Source organism: Trifolium pratense, linkage group LG2, assembly GCF_020283565.1.
Source record: "Trifolium pratense cultivar HEN17-A07 linkage group LG2, ARS_RC_1.1, whole genome shotgun sequence".
NCBI classification, from domain to species: Eukaryota; Viridiplantae; Streptophyta; class Magnoliopsida; order Fabales; family Fabaceae; genus Trifolium; species Trifolium pratense.
Window position 1 is genome coordinate 28884015 of NC_060060.1, and position 23827 is coordinate 28907841.

The window sequence follows — 23827 nt, forward strand, 5'->3', positions numbered from 1 at the left end:
TCTTATGTTCAACAACTTTTTAATTTTTTAATGACTTTCTGAAAATGATATTTCATTAAAAATTCATATATATAAAATAGTACTTCTAAGCTTATTTGTAAATATCGTTGCTAAATATAGGTAAATGGTGTTTAACCCCTGCTACCTCCTCATTTCCTTTAAGTTCTCTTAAATTGTTTCATATACTAATATTAATATTGGTACAATGTTTTCACAGTCGAATAACCTGTGAAATACAAAAGAGAGATTGTATTCTTTCAACCGAATTTTTTTCATATGTAAGAGTTAATAATCAAACATAGAAACATTTGTTTAAGACTCAAATTTCTTACCACTAATAATATTAACTCTCTTTGTCAAAAAAATAAAATTAACTCTTAATGTACATAATCAAACCAAATTATTATTTTTTTGGTGAATAATCAAACCAAACATTTTTTATACATTTTTTACACACATTTTTTTTTCTTCTTTTTTGAGTAAATAGTTTGCAATACAAATAAATAAAACACACACACACACTTTTTTTTTTAATACACACACACACACCGATAAAATGTTACAATTTCCTTAAATCATTAAGTAATATAAACAGAAATTAAAATATTTAAAATGACAAAAAAAAATTGTATTTTTCAGCTCATTGAAGTTGTAATAGGTTGAAATCTCCACATCAATGGAACGGTTGTTTAGTTTACTCACCAAAATTAACAGCCCGCCACACAAACGTGCCCTTTACGTTCATTCGTGACATTCTAGATATTCTGTCCAATTATTCTTCTTCTAAACAAATCAACTTTTCTTTTATAAAGAAAATTACAGTATTCTACAGGTGTAGAAGGGTTTGGTTGTGGACCACAAGTCAAAGTCAATGTCTAGAGTTTCAATGTTTAAATGGAGCTAGTAATCTTACATTAATACATCCCGACGATATTTTTTTGTAATACGTGTTTTACCTCGGCTAATCTAATAATTAGACTCACATACTTAAATATAAACAAGTCAATAATCTTTTATTCGAATTCAAACCCCTACATCTTTGCAACTACCAATTGAGATGTACCTAACAATACTTCAACTCAACCATTCTTTAGTGAGTCTTAAAATATTACAAATACGCCTAACTAAATATCATTTAAACAACATTGCAAAAATCCAACTAATCGTTAGTTGGTCCAGTAGTGATTGGGTTGGAACCACTTGATACCACAACTAAACTTCAAACCAAATTATGTGGTCCAATAGGCTGGATACTGATGGTGAAAACAAAAAAAATTGCAAAAATCCATATTTTAGTGCTGTTAGGAAAAATTCAATTTATTAAAACCAAGCCAACAGCTACAAATCAAATAATCACCATGTCTTACTTATCCCACAGAAAGCCACCAACTCCATTACATAAAACCTCACCCAATATTAATGATTAACAACATTGTCCTACCTTCAAAAAATGTGGAACATGTATCATCAATTCATCATAATCACTGCATGATGGCAAAACTTTTTTCTTCTTATATATAATATAATCCTACTTGGCTACATTTATCATAATTGCATATTATAGAAAGGGAAAAGAGTGTAACCCAAAAAAAAAAAAAAAGGGAAAAGAAAAATATAGGGAGCATAACAATAAAAGAATATAAACAGAAATGTGATTTTTTTTTTTTTCCTTTCAAAAATGAATGAATTAAGAACTCATACAGCTAAAGATACAAAATTATGGCTATAAATAAAGGTAACGGCCGTGAAAGAAGCTTTAACATATCCGAGCAACCGAGTTAGCCTGTGTTTGGATCCACATTGATACACGGTGGGATGGCAATCTAGAGAAGCAGAAAACACGCTCTTAGTGATTGTCACGCCATCTTCTAATGCGTCTCTTGAATGGATCAACCCAGTTTTTGTCCTTAACAATAGCTTGATTCCATCGTTCTTTGAAGACTTCAAGTTCCCATGTTGACTGTCTTCGTATCTACACGTTTCATGTTAGCAAAGTAAACGGCGTCATTTGCACGTCCATAATCACTTATCAATGAAATAATTTATTTTCGAAGTGGTGCAAAAGCCTTACCTCGGATCGCACATCAACCGTTGATCCACCTTGTTTCTGTTAAGAAAGAACGGAAAAAAGGCAAATTTTAGGAACACTAGGACAGTTCAAAGAATGAAACGGGATTTTATAGCTATAAGTTCTAGTACTATCTAAATGGTCATAAAAGTGATAAAACTAAAAACTTTACCGTAGTTGTCTTTTTGAGTTTTGAAACCTGCAAAAAAATCAGGAAAATTATTGTTACAAGAAGCAAACTATCAGCGACAAACTATTAAAAATGGTAGAAATACCCTTTCAAGTTAGGGCGCCAATGCAATCAATATTTGAAGTTTGCAGTGGCACATTACAAATTAAGGAAGCAAATACCTTGGTTGCACCATGATCGCTCCCACCCAGAGTTTGTATTCCCTTATGAAGGACATATTGACTATCAACAACTCCCACTTTTTTAGTTCGATCGCCCTGACAATGACATTGATTTAACTAATGATACTTGCTAAAGACGAGGCTGAATAAACATCAAGTCCAAATGAAACTAGTATGTATATACACGATTCATCGCAAATCGACATACTAATGTTGTCTCATTAAGATATGTCAAAGAATATTCAATAACTATATTTTGTCAAAGGCGGTAGTAATTCTCGAGAAAATGCATATTTCTCACCTGTGCACAATATCCTAGTTTCATATCCATTCCCCATCCATGCACGAGGTCATTCTGGAGAAAACACAGAATCACGAGTTACAAAATTGAATGCCAACTGGCAAGAACATGGATGATTTATGGTTGGAGTTTAGTTTTTTATATTCGTGTATGTATATGGACTGCGGAAAAAGAAAAAGAAAAAACTACCTGTATGAGATGCCAAGTACAATACCATGCAGCTCGAGAGAAAACCGGAGCCATACCTTCCACAAACCTACACACATTGTATTCAAGTTTGTGTCATCCATAGCGATATTACACAATACGCATGCTATGCCAATATTGTTCCTAAATAAAGGAAATCAAAAGAACAGAAGGAAAATAGTGTAACACAAGGTCACCCGACTAAAACATAACAAAATCAGCATCTTTCATCTTTTGAGTTGGTTGAACATCTGAACAAATTTAAAGATATTCTTCCGCACGAACAAGATATAACAAAAATAAAAATCTGAAAAATGAGATTAAAGGACATGCATTGTCGGATCCGGCTCCTCTAAAGTGAGCAATTCACTTTAGAGTGTAAAGTGACTCACTGTTGATTAACAAATCAAATGTAGATATTGTAAGTATATAGTAAGAAATCACGAGTTTGTTAAAATAACAACTCTTGATTTTCTCAATTTACACTTTAATCACTTTAGAGGATCCAAATCCTACACTGTCAGTGAAAAGTTATTTTACACTGACAACCAATCAAAACATGCCAACACATCTAACAATTTACATAGCTCTACCAGGTTCAAAGAAAGGAACGGTTACCCAGTGCATGGTGGCCCTTCACTTGCATCTGAACACCTCGTACTTCCCCTGCGTTCATAGACTCTTCTGCACCAATGAAAACATTCATTGTAAGTATGATAAGCATTGATGAGTAAGTGCATATAAATAGTCTAAGAAAATAAATCACCTGTGAAATTTCTGTTTTCTAGCTCGAACTGTAATTCTATGATGTATCTCTGTTGAATTCGGGTCAAGAGCTGGTTGAGATATCTCCAAACCTTCTTCCTTCACAATTTTAACATATCTGCAAAAGCACAAGGTTATAATATTCAAAAATATTATAACCGGATGCATAAAAAGAGCAACAAAAACATCATTCATACCTTGACGGAGAAAAATGCTCCACGCCTAAATCTTCATCCCAAAGAAAGATATAATCATAAATAGAAACTATATCCGGATGCAGAAATCTTTTTGCAAACCACCTGTCAAAGAAACCAGAAATACATATCTAAACTCAGAAAATAAACCATCGATGACATATATAAGTCTGTATGCATAGATATACTCAACTAGTCATTGTCCAATTCATCATCTATGACTATAACGTATTGCCGAGGCATTAGCATTATATTGTTACCTAATGCTTTGTAGAAAGAAAATTTAGTAAGACATTGATTTCAATATGTTGATCAGTCTAATACATACCACTTTGTCTGATTCTGTGCGACAATGTGTATAGCCTTACTACTCCAGTCAAGACTCCACCATCCATCCACATTCCCGTCGTAATGAAATAAAATAATTGTAAAATTTTCTGGAAGAAACTGAAATAAATGAGATTAGATAAAAGAATGTTGATACGAGTAAACTTGTTATAAACTAAGTATAGTCACAAAAACTAAAAAGTACCTTTTGCACCATGGCGTTTACATTATGCTTTTGTTTAATACCAACTGGAATGGCCAGCAAGTTACGATTAGAATAATCCCTCGACTGCAATTTCATAATCACCACCAAACAATCATTAGATTTGTTAGCCCGAGTAATGCATTGCAACAGCTTCAATTGAACTATAACGTAGAAGAACAATGCAAAACTTCTGACCTTTGACCTCGAATTACTTCTCAACCACAACGGCCTTAACTCCAAATCTGAATTATCTTGTATTATACCTCGTGGCAAGTCTTTCAATCTCCCAGAGGTTGTAGAATATGTCTGTAATGACATAAATAGTTCCGATGAGTATAAAAATTACGTTCAGATTACAGTACCATATTAGTGCAACTGACATGAGATTTGTTACCTCTTGTTTTCCCCATAAACTCCATTTCCTGTCAATCTGATAGTGGTCAATGATGAACAAAGAAGCAAAACCAATTAAATTAGCATGGTCTAACAGATTCTGATTATATAAGATGCAAAGTTGAAGAGTATGAAATTTGAAATACATATATAAATGATATCCAAAATCATTCTACAAAACTCGTACCTCTTCTTGATGATACTGATACTTTGTAGTTCTATATACAATGAACAACATAACTGTACACACAACTGCCATAAACGGCAACTGTTTCATCTTGAAACTCGATTTACCCTGCTCCAATAAACCAATATTAAGATTTCGAAGTTACACATGAATATTCAGAACTACCGATAACTCTATACACAAATTCACCTAGAAAAAAACCAACATAACGAGACTAGAAGTATAGAGGACAGACCCCATCAGACAAACCGCTCTTTTTTCTCATCAGCCATCTAAATGATTTCATCGACGTCATTAAATCTCTTATTCAGTGTTCATCAAAAACTGCAACGCAAAACATATCGGCAAATAAAATACTCCGCGACAAACACCCTAAAAAAATACCATATAGCTTAGTACTAAAAAGAAAAGGGTTATCCTTGAACTGAATTATTGAACATTACCTAAGCTAAGTTCCAAAACATGACATTCTTTCATACAAATTCACATTATAAGCTAAGCCAAACCTTAATAGTACTAAGATATTTATGCACATGTAATGTGACAGAAGAATCAATACAAAAGAAACATGAATTTCATTACCAACCTAGATTGCTGAATCAACACATAAAACAAAATATACTAATAAATAACCAACACTCATCAAACAAAGCAAAGCAAGAAAAATCAAATGCAGATTGCTTAAAACATAAGCACCTAGGAACAAGGAAACAGAACTGCAAACATAGGATTTTCCACTTAAAAACAGAAATCACGTGAAAATTTTCTTACAGCTGTTCAAAACACTAAACTACAACTCAAATGAAACTGAAATCAAGTCTTTCTTAATCCAGAAAAATAAATTTTAAAAAAAAAAGACTAAAAATAACTTCAACCAATAATAAAAGAGGGGAAAAAAAAAACAATAACTCTTTCACTGACCGTTTCAATCAGATCTAAAACCATTTCTTGACGTTCTTTCTTACCATTCAAAGAAGAGTAAAGTTTCATTTTCACACCAAAAAACAAAATTTTTAAAAAAAAAATCATTGACACCTATTCATTCACCTAAAAGTCATCTATAAATAAACTATTCAATTTGACTCTAACAAGAAATTCAAAGATTTTCCATCATTATTTTCATACCTGGATCTTCAGACCCAGAAAAGTGAAAAAGGATAAAAACAAAGAAAGCAATGCCCAAGTAGTTTAATAGACTAAGAAACTTAAAGGGTACCCTTAAAAAATCAAAAAGCATCAAACTTTAAAAAAAAAAAATCAAATAGTGGCAGCTGAAACGGTGAAACCCAAATGAAGAAAAACATCATTAAAAAACAAAAGAGTTAAAGAAATGACATAGGATCTTAACCTTAAAGATTGACACGAATAAAAACTCATTGAAGAGATTAAGAAAACAACAATATAAGAGTAATAAAGAGTTAACAACACAATTTTCAAAAAAAGGTGTAAAGAACATGAACCTTAAAGTTTGAATTGAATGCATGTATGTGTTGTAGTGTTTTGGTTTGGTTTGAAGATTGAAGAATGAAGAGTGTGATGACAAGTGCAGTGTGTTGTTTCCACTCGTGTCAATTTATTTACATCCAAAACACAACAAAAGTGTTATGTATTTATATGTGTGTTGTGATGTGTGATGTGTTTACTGGATTGAGTTTGTTGTTGATGTTGCTATTGCATCCACTTCTTCTCCACTTTCTTGATTTTTAATTTAAGATTGAAAATTTTTGCATTGCATACCGTGGAAATAGAATCCATAGATATATATCCTTCCTAGAGAATTTTCCCGAGAATCTCGTATTATTGTTTTTTTTTTTCCTTTTTCTTTCTTTATCTTTTAATATTTTAATATACGTCAGGTTAAATATTACACCTGGTGCATTTATTAAGCATATCAAAAATAAAAATAAAACATAAAGTTAATGTTAACAAAAACAACTTTTTACACTTTCAATACATTGAATGCACGAGTTTCAAGACAAAATTTTTTTATTTATGTGTTTAGCTAGTGCACCAGGTGCACTATTTAACCTTTTCCTTTTAATATTTAAAGATTAAATATATATTTTTCTTATAAAATACGATTTTTTTTAAGAAGCCAAAGAAATATGCTATGCAGAGCCGGCCTGGACACATGTGCGGGAAGTGCGACGGCATCGGGCCTCAAAATTTTGAGAGACTCAACTCAAAATTTTGAGATCTTATAATATTACTTATATATTAATTATACCCATAAAATATCATATGTATATTAATAGGTTAAATTTTAGGTCCTAAAATAATAGTTATATATTATTAATGTTCATAAAATATCATATGAGTATCAATAGATTAGTTATCTATACTCGGAAATATAGTTCTAGTCCATTTTAATCTTTGCATAAAATTTAATCTTAGATTAAGATGTTTCTTTTTGACGTTATATACAAAGATAATTATTTTGTATTCTTGTTCTATTTGATTTAATGCAATTGGTTTAATATTGATAATTTATATGATTACAAGAATAAAAATGATATTTTTTATATTATATACAATTTAAATCGATAATTTTTTTAAAAAAAAAATTATATATATTTTTATTAAAGGGCCACTTTTAAATTTTGCACAGAGTCTCCTAAAACTCAGAGACGCCCCTGATGCTATGAATGGAAATATAGTTAGGCACAAGATGGGATTAACTAAGAAGTTTCCAATAGGTCACACTAGAAGCTCAATTAAAATCACAAGCAAGGCAAGCCACTAGGTTTGGTCTAGAGATGGTCTAGGGATGTGGGTAGTATGTATGAGGTCTTAGATTCAATTCTGATTGTCAACATCGTAAATAAATAAAAAAATCACAAGTAAGACAATGAATTTAGCCACTACATATTCAAATCATAATTAAAATATTTTTTTCTAGTCTTCAACCACCACTATGATAATCTTTTTACCTTGTAAAATAACATCTTCACCAAAAATCTTTATGAGCAGGATTTTTTTAAGTTTAATCCTTACTTAATTTTTATTATATTTTTAGTCCTATAAATTTTGTAGGGACCAAAATAGAGTGCAAAATAATTTTTTAGAGTGCAAAATATTTTTTTAGGGTGTAAAAAAATCATTTAAAAATACAAATTAATTTAACAGTGGGGGCCAAAATAGAGTGAAAAAAAAATTTAGGGTAAAAAAATATAATAAAAATTAAGTAAGGATTAGATTTAGAAGGCTATCATTTTGTATGGACCAAAATATATTTAACCCTAATATTTATTGTTAATGCCCTTTTTGTTCAAAAAAATGTATTTATTGCTAAATAAATGTACATTTTAAATGATTGACACCAACTAGTTTGACACCAAATGTTACACCTCTCAATAACGTTTTAACCGATATAAATTTTATAAAATCCACCGTTGGATTGAAAGTTTACATCATATAGATCATTTGTGTAAAATTTCAGACAAATCCAAAATCATTTGATATGCTATTGAGACACATAAAGATTAACGGCATTTAAAAAAATACAAAAACCGTTAATTTTGATGTATCTCAATAACATATCAAATGATTTTGGATTTATTTGAAATTTTACACAAATGATCTATATGATGTAAACTTTCAATCCAACGGTGGATTTTATAAAATTTATATCGGTTAAAACGTTATTGAGAGGTGTAACATTTGGTGTCAAACTAGTTGGTGTCAACGGATCCTGACTCTCTCTCTCTCTCTCTCTCTCTCTATATATATATATATATATATATATATATATATATATATATATATATATATATATATATATATATATATATATATATATATATATATATATATATATATATATATATAGGGGTTTTCTAACTTAGACCCTAGTTAGGTCTAAGTTAGCAAGGTGCACCTTTTCAATTGGATCAAAATACCCATTCTTTTTAATTAATTAACCAAAATACCCATTAATAGACGCGGATCCAGTGTCGCGCGCGTACCGAAGGACCATGGTTACAGACCGTTGATTTCCATCAGACAGCCAAGATCTGATCTCATCAAGACTGTCTGATCAATCCGACAGCCCAGATCATCCTGATCCATCAGATTCCAGCGCGTGCGCCACACTGGATTACAACCTGGAGAGAGAAAAATTTGCTTTTTAAAAGTAGGACACGTGTCACACAATGGTTGGCTGGACGTGATTTTTGTTTATTTAATACTTTGAACTCAATTATTTCGTTGTAAATTAATTTTTTATTTTTTTTTTATACCAAAATTCATAATTTTTTTTTTCTACAAATAGAGACTTGGTTCGTTTGATTTGGACACCGAAAAAAAAATGCAATTTTTCACTACCTTAATATCATTTTTTGTCTACTAAATACGTTACTTGTGTGTTGTAATTTAACACGCACCACTCAACCAACTCACTGAAACCATTATACCAGGAAAATAGTAGATAATATTCTGGAACTTTTGGTATATTTTATGAAATTTTTGGAGACCTGAAACTATTTTTAGTTAATTAAATGAGATAAAACAGTAATTAAAAACTAATGTTTGCTTCTGAAACCATTTTACTGGTAGAATGGTTGCACATAGTTGTATTCTGAAACCATTTTACTGGTAGAATGGTTTCAATGAGTAATTTATTAATTGTGTTTGCTTCTGAAACCATTTATCTGGTACAAAGTATTAAATGGTTCCAGAAGCAAACACAATTAATAAATTACTCATTGAAACCATTCTACCAGTAAAATGGTTTCAGAATACAACTATGTGCAACCATTCTACCCGTAAAATGGTTTCAGAAGCAAAATTAGTTTTTAATTACCGTTTTATCTCATTTAATTAACTAAAAATAGTTTCAGGTCTCCAAAAATTTCATAAAATATACCAAAAGTTCCAGAATATTATCTACTATTTTCCTGGTATAATGGTTTCAGTGAGTTGGTTGAGTGGTGCGTGTTAAATTACAACACAGAAGTAACGCATTTAGTAGACAAAAAATGAGATTAAGGTAGTGAAAAATTGCATTTTTTTTCGGTGTCCAAATCAAACGAACCAAGTCTCTATTTGTAGAAAAAAAAAATTATGAATTTTGGTATAAAAAATAAAAAATAAAAAATTAATTTACAACGAAATAATTGAGTTCAAAGTATTAAATGAACAAAAATCACGTCCAGCCAACCATTGTGTGACATGTGTCCTACTTTTAAAAAGCAAATTTTTTTCTCTCCAGGGTGTAATCCAGTGTGGCGCACGCGCTGGAATTTGATGGATCAGGATGATCTGGGCTGTCGGATTGATCAGACAGTCTTGATGAGATCAGATCTTGGCTGTCTGATGGAAATCAACGGTCTGTAACCATGGTCCTTCGGTACGCGCGCGACACTGGATCCGCGTCTATTAATGGGTATTTTGGTTAATTAATTAAAAAGAATGGGTATTTTGATCCAATTGAAAAGGTGCACCTTGCTAACTTAGACCTAACTAGGGTCTAAGCAGTGGCGGAGCAAGACGAAAAAACTGGGGTGGGCCGCTATAAATATAAACGGGGTTTGAACCGTAAATATTTGAAATTCATGTATTATTACTATGATTATACTCATAAGGATTAAATAAGTTTTTAGAGTTTATCAATATACTATATTTCAATTTTAATCTCTTTAAAAAATTTCAAGCAAGTTTTGGTCTTTCCGAATGTTTTTCATCATGACATTTGTCCTATTTTTAAGTCAATTCATGTGTAAACTTCACATTTATAATTGTAATATTATATGAATCTTTCTCACAAAAAATTATAATTTTTTAACCAAAAATAGATTAAACATGAATGTTTATACACTAAAACTCTATTTTAAATAAAAAAATTAAGTACTTTTTAAAACAAAAAGAATATTTTGACAAAATAAATAACACATTTTATAACATTTAATAGGTTATTAAATAATATAACATTAGAAGAGGTGCTTCAAAAAGTAAATTAAAAGGGACATTTGAACTATTAAGAATAAAAAATAAAAATAGCAGAACAAGTTTAACGGGAGTTTGAAACCCCCGCAACTAAAGCGTAGTGGGAGAGTTCTGAATAAAATACGACATAGCGGGGGTTTTAAACCGCCGCTATCTACTAACAAAACCGCCGCTACATAGTGTACTCATGAAAAAAAATAAAAAATTTTGGGGCGGGCCATGGCCCTGCCCAGCCCACATGCAGCTCCGCCCCTGGGTCTAAGTTAGAAAACCCCTATATATATATATATATATATATATATATATATATATATATATATATATATATATAGTTAGAAAATGATTGAAATGTCCGGTCAAAAAAAAGAGAAAATGATTGAAATCTGCTTAGAACTTTATTTTTATAGCATCTGCAATGATAGAATTTTAAGTTATTCATTTTATAATATTAAGTGGACTCTTATCTGCCGACTTAATTTTATGATACTCTTATAAGTATTTTTTTTTTTTTACTTTAAGTGATTTTATCCCTAAGTTTCTTAATTCAAAAATATCATCTCACTCTCTTCCATATTTCATATTCTCTCTCATTTTTACACTTCTAGATACATGAAATTAATATTTTAATTATATGTTTTCTTACCTAAGTAGTGCCCTTAATTCAGGGTTTCAAGAATCGGTATTGAAATAGCAAATAGAGGAATCCATGACGTGTTTGTCTTTCTTTTCATTTCAGGTATGAAACAAATAGCAGTCCCAACATTTAGTTATCTCCTCCTCAAATAAAAGCCAAAACGAGCTTTCATAAGAGCCTAGTTCCGATTCTTTTCCCATTTACTAATTTGGCAGAGTCGCCTTTCAATGTGAAGGTCATCCAGGTGATTTTTCAGGACATAACTTGGGTAAAAGACTAGCATTCGATACACTTTTGACGTATCTTAATTAAGCAACTTTGACTCAATTTATAAAACTCAAAATCTTCCACTGCATGCCGAGTCAATATTTTATTTTTAAGAAACTTTTTTTATACTCCTATTAAAGATGTTCTTATATCACATTATTTAAATCTCCGTATTTAATTTTTATTTAATGTTTAACGGGATATTTTTATAATCGTCTAAACATATGTTTACTTAAACAATAGAGATTAAAATCGTTTATTCACAACAAAAAAAAAAGAGAGAGATTAAAATCGTTTGCAGAAGTGAAAATAAGTCTTCTGTTCATTGTCAAAAAATACTCCTTCTTAGCAAAAATCACATTTTTAGGTTCATTATATAATTAATGTATCTGACCTATAATATAGACCAAATATATTGAATATGTAATTAACCTAAAAAAAAATAATTTTTGTTTATATCATTTGTTGTTAAATTTCAAGTGGCATTTGTGTAACCACAGAAAACAACACAAACATGAATTAATTTGTAAAGTTCGATATTAGCTAGACGTATAAAAGTTTTGACATTGTTCTTCATTTTCTGTCTCTTTTAAGTTTTAACAAATAAAAATTAAAAAGAAAACAAAAAAGAAAGGAGAGATTTTGGGAAAACGTGTGACTTTAGTCTCAGTTTGTTTTTAAAACAGACTTTATGCTCATTTATTTTATAAATTGATTGGTTAATTAATAATTAATTAAGGCACTATTATTGTAATTTGGTCACAGATCAATTTTATAATTAAAATCATTTTATAAATGCCTTACTCCCACTTCAGTGTACTGTATTTCATTCTATTAAATGTGTTATTAAAGAATTAATTTTATTTATTTATAGTATTTCTTTTGGATCAAAACTATGTTTCGACTTATACACAGAAAATTTTATGGATTAATTTTTATTTATTTTCTGTTATTTTCTATACTGAAGTGTAGATCCTACAAATCTCAAACATATTTTAAAATTTTAGTTTCATCAATAATGAGTTATTATGGAGCGGCAACAGTAAAAAATATTTTATGTGCTGAAATAATGGCTATATGGCAAGGATTAAAGTTGTGTTGGGAGAATGGTTACCGTAAAGTTCTCTGTTGCTCGCAGTTAATTTAATTAAGCAAGGGGTGACACCGCATCACCATTTTGCTAATGAGATTCATAATATTCGGAGGATGCTAGAAAATGAATGGGAGGTGGTTATTACTCACACGCTGCGTGAGGGAAATGTTTGTGCGGATGTTTTGGCAAAAATAGGTGCTATCTCGAACTCGCCTTTGGTGAAGATCTCTACTCCGCCTAGTGATCTGTTGAGACCTCTTTTGGAAGATGCATGGGGTGTAGAGTTTATTCGGGAGTAATCCCATTGTCTTCTTTTTTATTTTTCTGTTTTTTTTCTTCTCTTATGTAACCAAAAATATGCAACTGGTTGGTTCTAAAATAAAGCCTTCTAATAATGCAAAATATACTCTGTCTGCAGCATACTCTATGCAGTAACTAGTAACTATAGCAATAGTACTTGCCATTTTTATTTTTGACAATAGTACTTGACATTTATGTATACTCTCTGGTGGTATGGCAAAATCTAGTGATCGACATTTATTAAGTTACCAACTGTCGTTCATCATTCGCAGTCCATTTTAATCTCAACTCAAATAAAATTGTACTTTGTATAAATAAAAAAATGTGTACATTAATCAACCTACAAAAAATTACGTTATTAGTAAAAAAATATGTGCGCAGATTTTACCGGTAAATTATTAAATTGGTATTTGATTTTGCAAGGGATTTTTAATACATCAACAAAAAGCCAATACACGACCGAACTAACTACCAAAGAGAATTGAAGATATTTCAGGAGAGAAATAAGTGTTGAGCTGACTCGACGCCACCACATTCGAACACACAAAAGTGAGTTTCTGAAGTAATAATGTCACGAGTTATCAAGTTTGCTTTTATCGACAACTTGTATCGTAAAAATCTCTATACAAATATAAAAGTCTTTAAGCGAACATATTTGTGCCAAATAAAATCTTCGTCTACATAAAAAAAAACAGGTTGTAAAGTCAATAGCTAGCCTTCCGAACAAAATAGCCGCTAAATTAGTACTCCGGATTAAAAAAAACAAAGAATAAATGTTACTTAAAAGTAAGCATGGAACAAAATAGCACATCTATGAAAAGAAAAATGAAAGTAGTTTTTCTTTTTGGTATAAATGAGAGTAGTTTTTTATTAATTAATTAATTTATAATATTATCAAGTTTGACTGGAATAGCTTTTGTCCAGTAAATTATTGCCACCTGCACTTGGCATACCAAAGCTTGGATTCATCTTCAAATTTTCTGGCCAGTAATGCATCACCCCACATACAACCCAAAATAAATTATCTCCAAAATAAATAAAATAATAAAAATCACCTAGTTACTCTCCACCATGGTCTCTACTATCACCAAAAAAGAAAATCGAGCAGAAATGAGTTAGATTATTATTATATTGGTTTCTTTTTAATTATCATTTTTAATTTTTTTCATTAATATAAAAAAAAGATATTTACCTAAATCTAAAAAATTATTAAATGTAATTAGTTTCAAAGATTATTTTTTAAATTTCAAAATGATGGGGCAGTTGTGGTAGGGAACCAAACCTCACCTAACACACCCATGCTCTCTTCCCCCTTAACCCCTCCCATATCTTTCTTTAAAGGGTTGGTAACCTATATTCTTTCTCAATTTATTGGTTTCTATTTTTTCTTCTATAGAGTCTTAAGTGTTGAATAATTGAGAAATGTGAGTTTCAACTTGCAAATTAAGATACAAAATCTCAACTAAAAGAGTTATTTACGTTTAATTAAATGAAATAATATAATGTTAAGAGTAAAATAAGATTGAAAATTGTTTATAACAAAAATACTTTGAAAGTATAATATACTAGCGTGAAAATTGTTTATAAAATAAAAAATATCACGGAAAAATATAAAAAAAATACTTTGAAATTTGTGTAATCAACTACTTAAAATATAAAAAATGCTATTTTTAATATAAAATCTTATTTTGTTTGATTTTTGAACTGGTGTCCTAAAGATATTAGTTAACTTGATCTTTACATAAACTTTTAAAAATAGAAATAAAGAATTTTTTTTTTTACAAATAAAGAAATAGTTTTAAAAAAATAAACAAGTCAGTAATAGATTACATTTTTTTTAGGATAGATTACTTTTCGGAGAAGACTTACCTAGGCACAAACCTAAATAATGTTTTATTTGGTTACATACACTAATCCAAAAATTTAAAACAAAAATAATATAATCACATCAATCAACATCAATTTATTTCTTTTCTTTTTAATTTTTATTTGTTTTGTGAGTGTGTCTAACACGTCATATTTATATTTGTGCCTATAAAAAAAAATCTTACTTTTCGTTGTTCAATTGACTTTTCACCAAACAACACACCTATCGTGTGATAAAGATCCCACATGCCGGCAGCAAAAATTTTGGAATGACATGGATTAAATCTGTCCATCACGTAAACTATGAGCACCACTAGAAAAATTGGAAATAGTGATAGAAATATCCAGTCTTATAATAATCGTCGTATTTGATCATTTTATCCATAAAAAATAATAAATTGAAAAAAGGGAAATGGTGATTTTAACCAATTAGTCATCTTAATATCGATATATTTCAATTGTTAACTATAACTTTTTAGATTTCGTAAAAAAAAAAAAAAAAAAAACTTTTTAGAACTATTTTATATATTTGTAGTTAGTTCCCCTTCTGCATCTAACCCAAGTTCATTTGGATTGTTGCATGAACCTTCCTCAATCATTAAACTAAACCAAAAGAAAAAAAACACCTAACCAAAATGGAGAAAATTAATCATTGTACAAAAATATATATACCTATTGAGTAAACCTTAACTAAAATCATTACTATGATTTTGTTCTAACTCTTATTTCATTTTGACCTGAAGTCGTACGTTCAACTCTTTTCGGTCTAGCAATTTTTTTTTCATGACATACTTTAAATAGCAAGAAAACTTGAATATGATAGGAAAATTGATCTCTCTATTTTTTTCTCCAAGTTTTCTCAATTTTTTTTTTATTTTAGTCACGTAGTTCATTGGCTAGAATTTCACCTTTTAAGGTGAATAAGTAATGGTGATTCTAATTTGATAGTTTATGAGAAACCTGCTACTCAAATTAGTTTACTTCTTGATGATAATATTGTGATGAATCATTTCAAAAATATTGCTTTGTAATTTTCTTTCCAACCTTCTTTTATTCCAAAGAAAAACAAACTACTTTTCACAAAAAATGCTTCATTCCGACAAAACAAAAAAGATTATAAAAGTTTTTATAGTAGTATAGGAAAATATCAATGGACTAAAGAAGTTGATAGGGAGTCACATCCATTGCCAAAAAATAATTTGCTTACTATTTGCATCAAATTTTAAGCCACTTTGATGCTAGCAAAAACAAAACATGTGACTATTTGATTAGAAACTTATCCACATTACTAAAACTTCTTAGAACTATTTCATATATTTGTAGTTAGTTTCCCTTCTACATCTAACCAAAGTTCATTTTAGTTGGTTGCATGAACTTTCATCCTCCATTAAACTAAATCCAAAAAAACACCAAACCAAAATGGAGAAAATCTTTGTACAAAAAAAATAAAATCTATTGGTAACCTTATATTGCTATGACTTTGTTCTAACTCTTTTCTTTCCTTTCGTTGGCGTTGTTGTAGTCTTCTGATCTGAAGTCACACGTTCAACTCTTTTCGGTCTACCAAAAGTTTTTTTCATGACATTTAAGGATTCCACGGAAGGCGAAGAATCAGCTTTAATCGGCTTCTTAGCTCCTTGTGATGTCCCGGATGCAGAGTTGTTGCCACCACCAGCCTTTGCAATGATTTTTCTGTTACCTGGTCTAACACTTCTTGGTTTCACATGAAGATTATGCACCGGTAATTTCATAGACTCGTTAGGTTCAGCGATTTTGCTAACTTTGCTGCTACTAACAATACTATTACTATCCTTGAAACTCTCCCTCATTTTTTTGGTGACTATTTCTCTTAGAAGGAGAGCAGTTTTATACTCGCGAGTGTTCTTCGAGTAGAAGACTAAGGCATTGTTGGTGAGTAGCAACAAATCTCGGAATAGTTCTACGGTTGATTTAATTGTTTGGTTGCTAATTCTTGACCTTATAGTGTCAAAGTCCATGTGCCGCCGGATCATTTTCTTGTACCTTCCTCTTTTCTGTTGCCAAATTTGAAAGGAATGCACTAGTTATTCTATGACTGCATAGTGCCTTATAAAATATGCATATTCTATTTTTTATTCGCGATAAGATGAAAATGATTTGTTAAGGTGACCAAATATAAAATGCGCGCTAATCACTTCATTTTCATTCTCTAATTACAGATGAACAAGATAAGACTCTCTAATTACACATACCTGACTATCAAGTCTTCGACGGAAGGCAGATGCACCTTGAGTTTCAAAAATAGAATCTAAAATCTTAACCATATCTTCTGCGCCATGCTTTTTCGAAATCTTAGTTTTCTGATTATCTACATCAACAGAAGATTTGGCAACTTCACCACAGTTACTGGTAGAACTTTCTTTACACCAAGAAACAACATCAGCTGAATCTAATAAGTCACTTTCTCCTACACTAACTGCTTCCTTAATATTTCTGCTACAATCCTTCCTTTTTCTCTTCCCTCTCCGTTTTTTACAACATCCTAATTGTCCTTCATATAAAGCAAGTGCCAAATTATCTACGTTCGAAATTTTAGCCTGCTCAGTAGATTGTGAAACTTCCGGCTTAGTCTCATTATCATCGGCAGACCTAGTTGGAACCTGAGATTCAGGAGACCAGTTTGTCCTCGTTTCATGTGTGAAACTCCCGGCAGATAGCCCGTCCTTTGATGTCTCTTTAATGGAAGATTCAACTCTCTCCAATATCTTCAATTTCTTGGAAGGTACATGTGATACCGGACTTTCTAGTCCATTTTCACAATTATCGTTTTTCTCATTCTTCTCAGCCTTCAGGACTTCAAGCTTCGATTCAAGAGACCTGAAACAAAAAAATTTGTTAAAAGTGTAAACTAAACCCTAGTCCCTTATCTTATCATATATTCCCTATGAAGTATGGACACTCCTCAGATTAGGTGTGTCCCGGTGTCGGACACGCTTCAATGTCGGACACCGACACTTATGATTACACCGAATCATGTCATTTTCGAAAATTATCATCGGCGCCGCATGCCAGGGTCGTTGTCGTGTTCGGTGTCCGTGTCTGTGTCCGTGCGTATATTCCTATTGATGATGCCCATCAAATTAGTACTTGATGTAGCAAAACAAAGCTAGAATAAATTATGACTTGTAGTATCTAAGAATAAGTACTTATACTTATACTTATTGTCCACTCATAAAAACTAATCTTGAAGAGAAAGATAATCATGCAACTAACCCAATAGAATCTTCAGATCGTTCCAAAGCTTTCTTCAGCTCTGCCACTCTTGTTTTCTTAAGCTCCTCAAACCAAGCCCTGACATTGTCATTTTACCATCATACAATGAGACATAACATACAACTTCTATGAAATCTTCAAAGTTTATATAAATGTTTAGATATGAAGCACGGACATTTATCGGATTAGATGTGTCATAGTGTCTGAAACTGACACAACATCGACATATATAATTACATTAAATTATGTCATTTCTTTAAATTATTGTTGGTGTTGACGTGTCAGTGTTTGTGTTTTATCCGGTATCTGTGCTTCATACACGTTGAGTATAAAAAGCTTATATAAATGTACTAATAAGTAAATAGGAAAAGATTTTAAAAAAAAGTAAATAGGAAATGTTGAGCTATGAAGTACGGACATTCCTCAAATTAGACGTGTCTCGGTGTCTGAAACCGACACGACACTGACGTATAGAATTATCTCATTTCCTTAAATTATTGTCGTTGTTGACGTGTCAATGTCCGTGTTTTGTCGAGTGTCCGTGATTCATAGATGTTGAGTATAAAAAGCTTATATAAATAAATGTATAAGTAAATAAGAAAAGTTTTTTAAGAAAATAAAAAATCTACTCACGTGCTCCCAGAATACCGTTGTTGCAAGTCTTCATACTTGGCTTTACAGACCTACAAAAGTAATAAAAAAATTCATTACACAAATAGGACATGCATATGGGATTTTAAAAAAACAAAAATATAAATATTATCTTAAAAACTGTAAATTGTATACTAATAGGGAGGGTGTGGCCGGGTATCAATACCTTTTTTACCCCCGCCCCCGACTTTGAATATAGGGGAAAATCCGATCCCGCATGAATCAAAGCGAGATTTTCTTGTCAAGGTAAGGGCGAGGTTAAGACATATTCAAGTGGATTTGAGCGGTTGCGAACTAAGGAAAAAACGAATTTCAAATTTTTATCTTTATGTGGTATTTAAAATATTTCAAATTAAAATTTGATAAAATACTTCAAAAAATCTTATCATTATAAAAATTCTCTAAATTTATTATCTAAACAGTATAATTAGCGCGCATAGAAAATTTTGAATTAACATCCACACATTTTATTATTGGCACGAAGTAACAATATTTGATTTCTATGCGTAAAATGATCTAATTATTGTTATTATTAGTAACTTTATTCTTCATTTTGAATTTATAATTTACATTAAAATAATTGAATTAGCCTCGATTCCTTTTTCTTGTTGAATTTGCATAAAAAAATTGTTTTCATTTACTTACCTTTTTTAAAGTTCAATGTAACATTAAATATTAATTTGTCAAAAATACTTTTAGTTATTTTTTTATAATATTAATACTTTTAGTTATTGATTTCAAATAAATAATTTTTTTTGAACAATTTCAAATAAATAAATTAATAAAATAATATCATAAATGATTAAGAATATTATTATAGAAAAAGAAATAATAGCATAAAAATAATAAAATTTATTGACTGTCTTGAAGTAAAAAGAAATCGAGGGAGTAACTTAAAATGGTATAACTATAAATATTCGTTGGTAAGTACTCATTCTAGTCCTTAATATAAGAAGAAATTCACTTTTTAGATATATTGAAATATTAATCTATCTAGTCTATATTAATATTTCAATGTATAGTTAAATTTTCTTATATTAGAAACATAAGGGAATAATTCTTTTTTGGTACAGTATGTTGATTGTTGACTAATGATTCATTGAACATTCGTAGACAAATGCCGTTAGAGCAAACAGGGACTTATATTAAAAAAATGATTATATGCAACGAAATCAGCTTAATGAGTCAAAGAGGGAACGCTCACTCACCGGTCGCTACAACAGGTGATAGTGATAACTTTTTTTTAGGAGTTTAGTGGTTAAAAATTTCACCTTAATAGTAAATAAGTGGAGTATCTGAAATTGGAACCCCGACTCAGCATACTATATGTGATATCCTACCAATTGAGTTAAGCTTAGGGAATAGGCGATGGTCATGACTTTTGCATCATAGTTATTATTATGTTTTGTTTTTATAATTATTTATTGGGTCATGCTAACTAGTGCCCCCGGGGCACTAGTTAAGGAACTAAAAAGGGAAAGAAAACAAAAAAATTGCATTGAAAAAACAAAAATGTAAGCTTTTAAGATGTTGACTTCACAAGTTTCAAGATAATATTACTATCTTTAATTACCTTAACCAGTGCCCCGGGGGCACCGGTTAGCATTTTCCTTATTTATTTAATATGAAAATATAGTATTTGTTTTATAAACACGAAAATATTAATATTCTACTTTATTTTCTTAAACTACCTCTTTTGACTTACCAACAAAAAAACAACCCACCTCCTTTGGTTTTGCGTTTTTTGTTTTTCCATTTATATCCCGCATTACCTTAAAAAAAAGTCTTTGACTAATAGATTACCGGTATTATGTTATGGTTATTTAATTCTATTCATAGTCACGTGCAGAATTATTTTTTTAGTAAATATAAAGATTGTTTTTAGTAAATATAAAGATTTTTTTAGTAAATACTCTCTCCATCCTTAATTACAAGCAAAAATCAACTTTTTAGATTCATTGAAAAACTAATGTATCTGGCCTATATTATAGACCAAATACATCCATTGTTGAATGAATCAAAGTAAAATTTTGCTTATAAATTAGGATAGAGGGAGTATAAAGTTTTTTTTTTTTTGTAATACCAATAGATTATAATCATTAAAAATATTTAATTTTAATCATACTCATACTTATCCTACAATGAATTTTATTTTTGACAAATTTTTAACTGTGTTTATTTATTTTTAATATTGACTCTCTAGTTCTCAAGAAAAGAGATCCCGATAATTCACGGTTCGACAGCGAAAAAAGTAAAATTTGATTAAAAATTATTTCTATCAAAAACTTTAAGGGTGATCTGTTGACTATACAATTCCTTTTACAATAACACTTCGACTAATCTTGGATTCAAACCCAAAATTTCACATTATTTAAAATATGAGTTTACTTTAGCCACTATACAATTAGATTATTTTTGTTTTGGTTCATAATGAGCTGCATATAAAAAATATAGGACCTCTAACATACTTCTCAAATCTCTCATCACTAAATCAAACATAGTAGCTTTATTATACGATTAGATTAGATAGGAAAAAAAAATGTCAAAATCAATTACTACAATACTAAAAAAAAAAAAAACTGAAAAAGCACACAATGTGTATTAGGTATCGTTTGACCTGACTTTTTTCCTCTTATTTAGAGCTTATGCAATTTTTATATATTATTATAAGTTTGTCAAGGTACTTTATGATAAAATAGCTTATAAAATTACAATTTTCACTAGTGTGAACTTATAAAATATCATAAAACTTAATTTATATTGCATAAGCTGTTTGCATAAGCTTAAAAAAAGTTGGGCCAGACAGACCCTTAGTTTTTTATATTATAAAAAACAATGAAAAATTAATTAAAGAATTACAAATCTTTTAATTTTTTTTTTATCACAGCAAATCTTTTAATTTAATTATTAAATATGTTATATTCTTAAAATGTTTTACTTTTTTTTCTTTGACAAGCTATTCTAAAAAGAATTTAATTTATATGTACCGTTGGAGTAAAGTTATTTTGGACATGCGTCCAATAATATACCAACATATCATGTATGGTACTTAAAAACACATGATGTGTCACATTTATTAAATAATGTAACAACGCGTCATTGGATACATGTGTAAAAAAAATTTACACCAATGATGCACAACAATTAAACTCTTCTAAAAAAATGTTAAAATGTAATATGTGAGGATAATAAAACAAAATCCAAATTTATTAAATATAATTAAGAGTACCTCAGGGGTAAAAATGTAAGGATAAACGGTTCGTGCTCGAAGCTCAGCGGCAACAACGTTCCAGTCACGACTCCCGTGGCGGAGAACCGCCCCACCAAGGAGGAGCTCCTCCCATGTCCCCCATCTACCCATCACCTCCGTCCCCATCAACGTACACGTGTACGTCCAGGATTAAAAATAATAACCACTACCTTCCTTTTTGAAATGATAATAACAACCTGCGCACCGGTTCACGTTAGCAAACGCCGCCTTGTTCAAAATAAATAAATAAATAAATAAAATAAATCAACCACCATCCTCTCCGGCAACATTGATAACCGGAAACGACGGCGTGAAAATAAGGCTTACCGGTGTCGGAGGATGAAAACTGAAAAAGCGGTTTTCCGGCGGGAATTTCGGGGAATGGTGGTTTTTGTTGGTTTAAGGTGGTTTTATGAGGTTGTTTTTTTGTTGTATATAAAAAAAAAGGTAAATTATTCTATTCGATTTGAAAGGTTAAACAATAACGATGAAGAAGACAACAACAAGAACAACAATAATAACATCAAAATCAAAAGCTAATAGGAAAAAATAATGAATGGATTATGATGATGAACCAATTGACAATTGTGTTTTCCTAATTACGGTTTTTTTTTTTTTGTTTCTCTCTCTCTCTCGCTGGCCTATTTTCTCTCTCTATCTATAATGGTGGTTTATATGGGGATTCTTTTTGAAATGACGGTTATATCCTTGATCACTTTTTGTAGTGTTATTCTTTAATTAATTAATTAATGATTTATTTTTTGGTAAGAATTAATTGATGATTTGGTTGTTGTTTCTTTTTTATTTATACTACTTTTGATTTTGAATATAAATAAAAATTATTTTTTTAGGTTCATTGAATAAAGAGATATATTTGAATTATTATTTTCATTTTTTTGGTAATAAGGTATCTGGATTATTATAGGATAGGATATACAACAGGATAGTGATAGGATAGGATATCAGCAGGATAACAGTTATCCTATCCTGTGTTTGGTGCACACAGGATAACAAACATGATAACTATTATATCATATTTTTAATACATATTTGTTCATACCAATATGATAAGATACATAACATATTTAAATGACAAAATTACCCTCGTAAAACAATTGTTATTTGTTAAAAATTATATTGTAATACTTTGAATTTTATAAATAAAAATATAAATAAGTAATTGTACAAAAAGAAAAAGTAATCAAATAACTTTAAATTTTAAATACAAATCATGAGAAAATAAACAAATTAAGTTTTTTATATGAATCATGATCAAATAAATAACTCAATTATACATGTTAGATAAGCTAAATAAATATATGATATATGTAAATAATAAAACTACCATTGCAAAAGAATTATATTTAAGTTGTTATTAAATTTAAATTAATATTCTTATTTTGCAATTTTTTAATAATTATTTTAATTTAAAATATTGTAATTTTAGGAGAATTTTGATTTTTTAGATTATATAAATTACAAAATTACCCTTGTGAGAAAATCACATATATATTTAAAAATTAATTATTTTATTATTAATTTACTATCAAATTATTTTATTAATTTTCAATTTTCAATTTTTTATTTTAAAATA

The 23827-nt window shown here is 29.8% G+C and overlaps 2 protein-coding genes across 9 annotated transcripts; both read right to left on the reverse strand.

Annotated features, from left to right (window-relative positions):
- Positions 1 to 1630: 1630 nt before the first annotated feature.
- LOC123905565 lies at positions 1631 to 6725 on the reverse strand. Of its 8 annotated transcripts, none has more exons than XM_045955218.1 (16): positions 6438 to 6725; positions 5213 to 5301; positions 4978 to 5085; positions 4792 to 4827; positions 4593 to 4703; positions 4398 to 4481; positions 4194 to 4312; positions 3869 to 3970; positions 3673 to 3789; positions 3525 to 3590; positions 2910 to 2976; positions 2721 to 2774; positions 2420 to 2515; positions 2241 to 2267; positions 2072 to 2107; positions 1631 to 1972 (listed from the first exon to the last, which is right to left on the reverse strand). In XM_045955218.1, exons 2-16 carry the CDS (start codon positions 5270 to 5272, stop codon positions 1847 to 1849), a joined length of 1209 nt encoding a protein of 402 aa, XP_045811174.1. In that variant the 5' UTR covers positions 5273 to 5301; positions 6438 to 6725; the 3' UTR covers positions 1631 to 1846. The 8 variants fall into 8 exon arrangements, with proteins under 8 accessions (XP_045811174.1, XP_045811176.1, XP_045811178.1 ...); XM_045955220.1 differs by having other exon boundaries at positions 5213 to 5349; XM_045955222.1 differs by having other exon boundaries at positions 6326 to 6447.
- Positions 6726 to 16365: 9640 nt separating this feature from the next.
- LOC123905567 lies at positions 16366 to 22923 on the reverse strand. Its single transcript, XM_045955226.1, has 6 exons — positions 22561 to 22923; positions 22213 to 22430; positions 18966 to 19015; positions 18333 to 18410; positions 17312 to 17936; positions 16366 to 17113 (listed from the first exon to the last, which is right to left on the reverse strand). Exons 2-6 carry the CDS (start codon positions 22357 to 22359, stop codon positions 16553 to 16555), a joined length of 1461 nt encoding a protein of 486 aa, XP_045811182.1. The 5' UTR covers positions 22360 to 22430; positions 22561 to 22923; the 3' UTR covers positions 16366 to 16552.
- Between the last annotated feature and the right edge of the window lie 904 nt (positions 22924 to 23827).